At 40.7% G+C, this 10,737-nt stretch overlaps 1 protein-coding gene across 5 annotated transcripts; it reads right to left on the reverse strand.

Annotated features, from left to right (window-relative positions):
* Positions 1–8,844: 8,844 nt before the first annotated feature.
* On the reverse strand, positions 8,845–10,450 carry BEX4 (brain expressed X-linked 4). 5 transcript variants are annotated; one of them, XM_036907103.2, is made up of 3 exons: positions 10,426–10,450; positions 9,731–9,808; positions 8,845–9,411 (listed from the first exon to the last, which is right to left on the reverse strand). In XM_036907103.2, the coding sequence occupies exon 3, from the start codon at positions 9,404–9,406 to the stop codon at positions 9,044–9,046; it is 363 nt and encodes a 120-aa protein (XP_036762998.1). In that variant the 5' UTR covers positions 9,407–9,411; positions 9,731–9,808; positions 10,426–10,450; the 3' UTR covers positions 8,845–9,043. The 5 variants fall into 5 exon arrangements, with proteins under 5 accessions (XP_036762998.1, XP_036762997.1, XP_036763005.1 ...); XM_036907102.2 differs by lacking the exon at positions 10,426–10,450 and adding an exon at positions 10,187–10,406; XM_036907110.2 differs by lacking the exon at positions 10,426–10,450 and adding an exon at positions 10,187–10,368 and having other exon boundaries at positions 9,615–9,808.
* Positions 10,451–10,737: the final 287 nt, after the last annotated feature.

A 10,737-nucleotide genomic window follows, 5' to 3' on the forward strand; every position in this document is an offset into this window, starting at 1 on the left:
GGTTTCTTAAAAATTAAACTTACAACTTCTATACAACACAGCCTTTCCCTTCCTAGGTATTTATCCAAGAAAAATGAAAACAAATGTCTACATAATAATTTTTATTTGGATACTCATATCAGCTTTACTTGTAATGGCTAAAAATTGAAAGTACCTAAATGTCCATTGACAGATGAATGGATAAACACTCACCTTATCATGGAATTCTACTCAGCAATGAAAAGGAGCATAATAATATTACATGCAAAATCATTATGTTTAGTGGATGAAGCCAGACAAAAATAAAGTACATGCTCTATGATTCAATTTATGTAAAAAATACTATAAAATGCAAACTACAGTGACAGAAGGTACGCCAAAGTTTACCTGGGGATGGGAGGAGGAATGGATTACAAATGGGAAGAAAGAGATTTTTGGAGATGATGGAAGTGTTTGCTGTTTTGATTGTGGTCATGGTTTCACAGGCTTAAATATACATAAAACAGATAAAATTGAATACTTTAGGTACTTTTTGAGCTATAATTATACCTTAGTAATGCTGAACTAATTACATGTAGACAAAGATTGAAAGGACTGAAAACCTGTTTTGGTGTTTTATTCTTGGTATTTGGTTTATTTGTTTTTTCTGTTTTCATTGTAAGTTCATTATAAGTTCACTAAAGACCCCTTCAGTGATATCTCCGTTTTCTGTATTTTAAGGCAACAGCATATGCTGCTGAAAGGCTAACTCCCCTTTTTTCAGAGATCTCTCTTTCTCCTTAATTACTTCTACCCCAAGGCTTGTTTCAAAATCTGTAAAACATACACCTTTCTCAAGAAACAAAATGTTTATACATTCTTTTTTAAGAATGTATAAATGACTGATATGGATGAATGTGTTAGTCTCCTTTGTTCCTGGTTTATTAACTTTTCTTTTGTTTTCTTTTTTTTTTTTGTAGATAATTATTTTTTATTGAAGGGTAGTTGAAACACAGTCTTACATTAGTTTCAGGTGTACAACACAGTGATTCAACATTTATATACATGATAATTCTAGGTACCAGCTATCACCATACCAAGTTGTTACAATATTTTGACTATATTCCTTATGCTATACATTACATCCCGGTTACTTATTTATTTTACAATTGGAAGTGTGTACTTTTTTTTTTGAGAGGGCATCTCTCATATTTATTGATCAAATGGTTGTTAGCAACAATAAAATTCTGTATAGGGGAGTCAATGCTCAATGCACAATCATTAATCCACCCCAAGCCTAATTTTAGTCAGTCTCCAATCTTCTGAAGCATAACGAACAAATTCTTATGTGGAGAACAAATTCTTACATAGTGAATAAGTTACATGGTGAACAGTACAAGGGCAGTCATCACAGAAACTTTTGATTTTGCTCATGCATTATGAACTATAAACAATCAGTTCAAATATGAATATTCGTTTGATTTTAATACTTGATTTATATGTGGATACCACATTTCTCTCTTTATTATTATTATTTTTAATAAAATGGTGAAGTGGTAGGTAGATGCAAGATAAAGGTAGAAAACATAGTTTAGTGTTGTAAGAGAGCAAATGTAGATGATCAGGTGTGTGCCTGTAGACTATGTGTTAATCCAAGCTAGACAAGGGCAATAAAACATCCACGGATGCAGAAGATTTCTCCCAGAACAGGGGGGGTGAGGTTCTAAGCCTCACCTCTGTTGATCCCCAATTTCTCACCTGATGGACCCCTGCGACTGTGCCTGTCTTAGGTTGTTCCTCCCTTGAGGAATCTTACCTGTCTCTGGCTAACCAGTCATCTTCCGGGGCCATACAGGGAAATGTAAAGTTGGTAAGTGAGAGAGAAACCATATTGTTTGAAAAGGTTAGCTTTTTACATCTTTGCAGATTTATGCCCTGTGGCTTCTATGCCCACCATTTGTCTTGAGGTATCTTTACCACTTGGAGGAATTATGATACTAGGTAAATTTGATATGAGGCACGAATTCTATTTAAGGGTTGTAATTAGGAAGGAAGAAGAAAAGCTATAGAAGTAGCAGGCGGAAGAAAACATGGGAAGATTGATTATTTCTTTGACATATCTTCTTGTAGAGTAACTTCAGCATGTATATGTTTTAAACTACTAATTAAATTGCGCACACACATTAACATAATAGGAGTACAGTTACATAAACAAAGCAGACCTATAATTACCAGCCATCTCCAGTCAACACATTCCTGGGGACTGTTCACATCCCATATGTTCTTTTAACAGTAAATAGTCTGTAGTCGTAAGATTTTGGAGCACTACAATTTGCACTTCTCCTAATTCTTGGTTGAGTTCCAACAGTATAGATCCAGTCAACTTTGTTGTTTTACTGTATGCACAGGCCAGCTTAGATATCTCCTTCTTCATTCCCATGGCAAGTCCAGGAACTGGTGGGATGAGTGCATCTACAGCTGTAGCAGCACGTGGATCTTTGTTGGGGTTTTTGATGATCATCTTCTGGTATGAGTCTTCCAGAGAGTGCTGATGTTGGAAGTTCTTTTTCATATCGTATCTTAGTTCATTTTATGGGTAGCCAAATTAGGCTTTGATCCTCTGTATAAATACACACAGACCCTTTGCCTACACTTTTATATGCCCTTTATACCATTGTGTAGAACTCATTGGAGGTCACCACACAGGAACTGCTTTTCTTTTCTTTTTTTTTTTTGTTATCATTAATCTACACTTACATGAAGAATATTATGTTTACTAGGCTCTCCCCTATACCAGGTCCCCCCTATAAACCACTTTACAGTCACTGTCCATTAGCATAGCAAAATGTTGTAGAATCATTACTTGTCTTCTCTGTGTTATACAGCCCTCCCTTTTCTCCCACTCCCCCCATGCATGCTAATCTTAATAACTCCCTTCTTCTTCCCCCCCCTTATCCCTCCCTACCCACCCATCCTCCCCAGTCCCTTTCCCTTTGGTACCTGTTAGTCCATTCTTGAGTTCTGTGATTCTGCTGCTGTTTTGTTCCTTCAGTTTTTCCTTTGTTCTTATACTCCACAGATGAGTGAAATCATTTGGTATTTCTCTTTCTCCGCTTGGCTTATTTCACGGGGCATAATACCCTCCAGCTCCATCCATGTTGCTGCAAATGGTAGGATTTGCCCTTTTCTTATGGCTGAGTAGTATTCCATTGTGTATATGTACCACATCTTCTTTATCCATTCATCTATCGATGGACATTTAGGTTGCTTCCAATTCTTGGCTATTGTAAATAGTGCTGCCATAAACATAGGGGTGCATCTGTCTTTCTCAAACTTGATTGCTGCATTCTTAGGGTAAATTCCTAGGAGTGGAATTCCTGGGTCAAATGGTAAGTCTGTTTTGAGCATTTTGATGTACCTCCATACTGCTTTCCACAATGGTTGAACTAACTTACGTTCCCACCAGCAGTGTAGGAGGGTTCCCCTTTCTCCACAGCCTCGCCAACATTTGTTGTTGTTTGTCTTTTGGATGGCAGCCATCCTTACTGGTGTGAGGTGATACCTCATTGTGGTTTTAATTTGCATTTCTCTGATAATTAGCGATGTGGAGCATCTTTTCATGTGTCTGTTGGCCATCTGTATTTCTTTTTTGGAGAACTGTCTGTTCAGTTCCTCTGCCCATTTTTTATTTGGGTTATTTGTTTTTTGTTTGTTGAGGCGTGTAAGCTCTTTATATATTCTGGACGTCAAGCCTTTATTGGATCTGTCATTTTCAAATATATTGTCCCATACTGTAGGGTTCCTTTTTGTTCTATTGATGGTGTCTTTTGCTGTACAGAAGTCTTTCAGCTTAATATAGTCCCACTTGTTCATTTTTGCTGTTGTTTTCCTTGCCCGGGGAGATATGTTCAAGAAGAGATCACTCATGTTTATGTCTGAGAGGTTTTTGCCTATGTTTTTTTCCACGAGTTTAATGGTTTCATGACTTACATTCAGGTCTTTGATCCATTTTGAGTTTACTTTTGTATATGGGGTTAGACAATGGTCCAGTTTCATTCTCCTACATGTAGCTGTCCAGTTTTGCCAACACCATCTGTTGAAGAGACTGTCATTTCGCCATTGTATGTCCGTGGCTCCTTTATCAAATATTAATTGACCATATATGTCTTGGTTAATGTCTGGATTCTCTAGTCTGTTCCACTGGTCTGTGGCTCTGTTCTTGTGCCAGTAACAAATTGTCTTGATTACTATGGCTTTATAGTAGAGCTTGAAGTTGGGGAGTGAGATCCCCCCTACTTTATTCTTCCTTCTCAGGATTGCTTTGGCTATTCGGGGTCTTTGGTGGTTCCATATGAATTTTTGAATTATTTGTTCCAGTTCATTGAAGAATGTTGCTGGTAATTTGATAGGGATTGCATCAAATCTGTATATTGCTTTGGGCAGGATGGCCATTTTGACGATATTAATTCTTCCTAGCCCCGAGCATGGGATGAGTTTCCATCTGTTAGTGTCCCCTTTAATTTCTCTTAAGAGTGACTTGTAGTTTTCAGAGTATAAGTCTTTCACTTCTTTGGTTAGGTTTATTCCAGGTATTTTATTTTTTTTGATGCAATTGTGAATGGAGTTGCTTTCCTGATTTCTCTTTCTGTTGGTTCATTGTTAGTGTATGGGAAAGCCACAGATTTCTGTGTGTTGATTTTGTATCCTGCAACTTTGCTGTATTACGATATCAGTTCTAGAAGTTTTGGGGTGGAGTCTTTAGGGTTTTTTTATGTACAGTATCATGTCATCTGCAAATAGTGACAGTTTAACTTCTTCTTTACCAATCTGGATTCCTTGTATTTCTTTGTTTTATCTGATTGCCATGGCTAGGGCTTCCAGTACTATGTTAAATAACAGTGGGGAGAGTGGGCATCCCTGTCTTGTTCCCGATCTCAGAGGAAAAGCTTTCAGCTTCTCGCTGTTTAATATAATGTTGGCTGTGGGTTTATCATAGATGTCCTTTATTATGTTGAGGTACTTGCCCTCTATTCCCATTTTGCTGAGAGTTTTTATCATGAGTGCATGGATGTTGAAGTTTGTCAAATGCTATTTCAGCATCTATGGAGATGATCTTGTGGTTTTTGTCTTTCTTTTTGTTGATGTTGTGGATGATGTTGATGGACTTTCGAATGTTGTACCATCCTTGCATCCCTGGGATGAATCCCACTTGGTCATGGTGTACGATCCTTTTGATGTATTTTTGAATTCAGTTTGCTAATATTTTGTTGAGTATTTTTGCATCTACGTTCATCAGAGATATTGGTCTGTAGTTTTCTTTTTTGGTGGGTTCTTGCCTGGTTTTGGTATTAGGGTGATGTTAGCCTCATAGAATGAGTTTGGGAGTATGCCCTCCTCTTCTATTTTTTGGAAACCTTTAAGGAGAATGGGTATTATTATCTTCCCTGTATGTCTGATAAAATTCCGTTGTGAATCCATCTGGCCCGGGGGTTTTGTTCTTGGGTAGTTTTTTGATTACCGCTTCAATTTCGTTGCTGGTAATTGGTCTGTTTATATTTTCTGTTTCTTTCTGGGTCAGTCTTGGAAGGTTGTATTTTTCTAGGAAGTTGTCCATTTCTCTTAGGTTTCCCAGCTTGTTAGCATGTAGGTTTTCATAGTACTCACTAATAATTCTTTGTATTTCTGTGGGGTCCGTTGTGATTTTTCCTTTCTTGTTTCTGATACTGTTGATGTGTGTTGACTGTCTTTTCCTCTTAATAAGTCTGGCTAGAGGTTTATCTATTTTGTTTATTTTCTCGAAGAACCAGCTCTTGGTTTCATTGATTTTTGCTATTGTTTTATTCTTCTCAATTTTATTTATTTCTTCTCTGATCTTTATTATGTCCCTCCTTCTGCTGACCTTAGGCCTCGTTTGTTCTTCTCTTTCCAATTTCGATAATTGTGGCATTAGACCATTCATTTGGGATTGTTCTTCCTTTTTTTAAATATTCCTGGATTGCTATATACTTTACTCTTAAGACTGCTTTTGCTGTGTCCCACAGTAGTTGGGGCTTAGTGTTGTTGTTGTCGTTTGTTTCCATATATTGTTGGATCTCCATTTTGATTTGGTCATTGATCCATTGATTATTTAGGAGCGTGTTGTTAAGCCTCCATGTGTTTTTGAGCCTTTTTGCTTTCTTTGAACAGTTTATTTCTAGTTTTATGCCTTTGTGGTCTGAAAAGTTGGTTGGTAGGATTTCAATCTTTTGGAATTTACTGAGGCTCTTTTTGTGGCCTATTATGTGGTCTATTCTGGAGAATGTTCCATGTGCACTTGAGAAGAATGTGTATCCTGTTGCTTTTGGATGTAGAGTTCTGTCGATGTCTATTAAGTCCATCTGTTCTAGTGTGTTGTTCAGTGCCTCTGTGTCTTTACTTATTTTCTGTCTGGTGGATCTGTCCTTTGGAGTGAGTGGTGTGTTGAAGTCTCCTAGAATGAATGCATTGCATTCTATTTCCTCCTTTAGTTCTGTTAGTATTTGTTTCAGGTATGTTGGTGCTCCTGTATTGGGTGCATATATATTTATAATGGTTATATCCTCTTGCTGGACTGAGCCCTTTATCATTATGTAATGTCCTTCTTTGTCTTTTGTTACTTTCTTTATTTTGAAGTCTGTTTTGTCTGATACCAGAATTGCAACACCTGCTTTCTTCTCTCTGTTGTTTGCATGAAATATCTTTTTCCATCCTTTGACTTTGATTCTGTGCATGTCTTCTTTTGTTTTCTTTAAGAGATACATTTTATTTTCTTGCTCTCCTCTTTAGGGACACTCCAACTGACATCTCTCTGTCATCACCTCATAAAGTCAGGCTATACTGCCCACCAAGATCAGGAAAAGGTGACCCTCCCGTATGATTTATAAATTAATGGAAATTTATACATTGTGGTAACTCAGTTTTTCTTTAAATCACCTTCTGACTCAGTCCCGTGACTTTTACTTTTTCCATTAAATTCTCTCCTCACTCTTCCACCCTTGAAGAAATGCCTAGGAAAAGGTGCTTCCTTCAGTTTGCCTTCAGTGATATTCTGATGATGGTACACTGCTTTTAAAAAGTTCTGTACTAATCCCTCACCATCAGAAAAACGCCCAGGAGAGGGGTATTAATTTGGCTCTTCAACAAATCACATTGTAACCTTATTTCCTGACCTTTACCACTTCCAGAAAGTTCTGAATTCATCATTCCACCCCCTTCAGAAACACCCAGGGGAAAGGGTTTATTTCAGTTCTTTAAAATAACATACTCTGAACCACAACATTGCTTTTTACTTCTTCCCGAAAGTCATTCCTTCTCCTACACCACCCTGGTGAGGCTTCGTTCAGTTTTTTTCTGCCAGTCAGTTTCTGATCTCATTCTAAACCCAGACTTTTCCAGTCAGTTTCAGATCTCATTGCAAACCCAGCTTTTTTTTTTTTAGTTGAGGTTACCTTGGGAAATTTAGGATTGGTGTAGGAGAAGGTATAATAGTGATCTTCAGAGGGACCAAAAGACTATTCATGAATATCACTTAGTGAGTCTTTATGAAATGGCCTGTGAGTTCACCACCTTGCATCTTCAGATCAGACTTTCCTTTATCCTCTTCTTCTAGACAGAAAATGAAAGATCATTCCAGCTCCAAATTATAAAGGGCACAGACTCTCCTTAAATATTTCTCAATTGAACATTCAGGGATTGTGATAACTAAAGTGTGAGCATCAACAGTGGTTTTATGTAAGTTGGCAATCAGGGCATACTGCGAAATTTTCCAAATCATACCTTCTTGAAGCACTGTAGTGAGGAGACAAGCACCCTGAACTGGGAACTGTGGTCTCAGCTCTACTAACTGGCTTTGTGAACTTCCTATCTAGTTTACTCATCTATGAAATTAAGTTTGGACTAAGGAAGAGACTTTCAATTTTTTTCACTCTGACCTATAGTGAAAGATGCATTTTATAGTGACAGTATTTCCTACATGTAAAACTAAAAGAAGTTTCTCATAATTAACAGTACTCATGCATGGATTCTTCATGTTTTTTGTTCTATTCTTTTTTAATTGCTTGTTGTGACCCACAGAACTGATTTCAAGAGCCATAGTGCCTGGCAATCCTCACTTTGAAGAGCATTGGATTGGAGGGTCTTTTAAGATTTCTCTCTGTTGTATTCTAGTAACTAAAGTGTTTGCATGGAAACACAGAAAAAATACTTAAAAACAAAGATTGCCAAAATCTCTTTGACCTTCCTCAGCTCCCTATCAGTGACAGAAGTCAAATATCCTGCATCTCCAGATGATAAAAGTCCTATAGAAAATGGTCTATGCCAGATTCTCCCCTCCCCTAAGATATACAGCACAGGATAACCTTGGTACTTAGGAGGCTCTGAACTCCAGTACCCTCATCTGCCACTGTCTCTGACACCCTTATAATCTATTTTAAGGTCTTATACTTTTCAATGCTTTTGCCCACTGAAGTCAGTAAGTACTCATCCTGTTACTCTACTTTATTGTTTACACTTAATACAACACAGTAGTGAGCTCTGACTTTGGTGTACATTAGAATTACCTGGGGAACTTGTTAAAAAACACAAAAACTGTAACCTCACTGTGTGGGCCTTTAGGATAGGAGCCAGAGGTCTTAGCATTCTCAGAAAACTCCCCTACCAAGGTGTTTTTATGCAGATGGTGGACACACTTTCTAAAAAACTGTAGCACATGTATTCTTAAAGTTGTATTAGATGTATAATTACCAGTATGATCCTTCCTTACTGATTAGTTGGGAAGAAGAAAAAACAGTCAAAGACAATCGAGATTTTTGGTCCAGGTAGTTGACAGGAAAGGTGATATTAACAAAAAATAAACAGAGGTGGAAAAGATTGCTTTTAAACTACTTTAATTTCAATTATGAAATGTACATTTTCTTCTTAAAACTGGGTGAAATTCCCTTGTTGGACAGTTTTATTCTGAGACAAAACAACACTCAATTAGGAACTGGTAAGGGGAAACAGGTTTACAGAAAAAGCAACCCACAAAACTAAAAGCTTGTAGAGCAGGCCACACTTTTGGCCTCAGTATTCAAGGTATAAGACAAAAGTCATAATGATTATCAGGTTCAGGTGTTTGGAAGCGCATATAATGCCTCATTTGGTGTTCCCTAGTCTTTCTCTTAATTTCCATCATCTGCCCTATGAACTTTTTTGCATCTTCTCCCACTTCATTGTGATCCACATGCCTGTTAGGTATGACCCATCGAAAATTAGGGAAAAGTCGCCTAACCCGCCCCAGCTTGACATTTCCTCCAGGCTTCTGGCTTTTCCCCACTCCAAATTGGTGTGATTCCTTTCCATTCTGCACAGGGGCCTGGTTCCCTCCTTCATTTTCCTGCTGGTCATTTTCCACGTTGAGATTTTTAAATGCTTGTTCCTCTTTGGACGCCATTGTACCTAGGAGACAAGAGATGAGAGATGGTGGGCTGATCAGCACCGAGGACAGAGGCCCACACCACGTACCTTTCAATATTCAGAACCCCGGATTTCAAAGGCTTTTTAAAATTTCATTTTCCCACCTGAGAGGCCCCTTACGCCCTCTAGGGGTCACCCAGTTCGAGCCCTCCCAGTTCCCTCTTGCTCCTTCGCCACAAACCCACCATTTTCGCTGCCGATCAGTGCACAGGTATCTGCAGGCACCAAAATGGAGGACGGGGTAGGGGAGGCTTGGGGTCGCGGCTTTCCACACGTCCCCCACTCCGCCCCCCGCACCGACCTGGGCCTATCCTTGCTGTCTCCTCCTCCGGTTCTCGCCCGAGTGCGCTGCCACGACACTTGACACAGACCCGCAGACCTGCAGAGGACGGAGTGGAAGCAGCGGGAGCTGCTGCAGCCGAGAGCTCCGCTCCGCGCCGCCCCGCGCCTCCCGACCCCCACCTCCACCCAGCCGCCTCGATCCCCGCGCTGACCACCATTTCCTACACCAAGAAGGGCGGGGCAGAGCGGGGGTGCGAGAGGCTGGTGTTTCCGAAGGGTCGTCGCTTCAGGGCCATCCAGGCCTCCCCACGGGAAAGGCTATAATATTCTAAGGCCAAACGCGGGGCCGCGGCGGGGCGTGGGGGCTGAGGTCTCAGGTCTTTGCGAGCCTGGGTGGCCGGATCCCGGGAGGCGTCCGCAGGCCGTGTCCGCTCGCTCACACCAACCCCAGGGACGACCCCTCTGCGTCCCTTACCTGCTCCCCTCCGCCTCCTGCTCTGTGGAGCCGACCCCAGCCCACACGCGCACAGGGAGGGCCACTGAGAGCTGGGACCGAGACGGCGGCGGGCGAAGGCCAGGTCTGACTACAGCGAGGCGCGCGGGGCTCGGCTTTGGCCGGTCACGTGAGGCTGTCGTCACCGCGGACGACCACGCCCCCGACCTGTACCCGTCCTACTCCGCGGAGTCACGCAGATCCCGCCCCGGCCCGCATACCTCCCCCTGCCCGCGTGACCCTGGGAGCTTCTCTACCCGGTGCCGGGTAGCTCTTCCTTTCTGTATTGCAGAGCCTTCCTCTCTGCCTGCCGGGGCAGGGCGTTATCTTCTCGGGGCGGGGCTGTGGGCCATTCTCACGTCACTGGGGACTTTCCTCTTACCCTCCTCTGCTCCCAGAATATGGCCAGGACTCAGGCGCAAAATTTTACGGGTTCAAGAAAAACCTCAGCAGTGAAGATAAAATGCATTTAACGTTATACTTTAAAACACAAATTAATGCAAGACAGTTATGATGAGCAAGATGCCCCACCA

The sequence above is a fragment of the Manis pentadactyla genome, chromosome X (assembly GCF_030020395.1).
Source record: "Manis pentadactyla isolate mManPen7 chromosome X, mManPen7.hap1, whole genome shotgun sequence".
Classification (NCBI taxonomy): Eukaryota; Metazoa; Chordata; class Mammalia; order Pholidota; family Manidae; genus Manis; species Manis pentadactyla.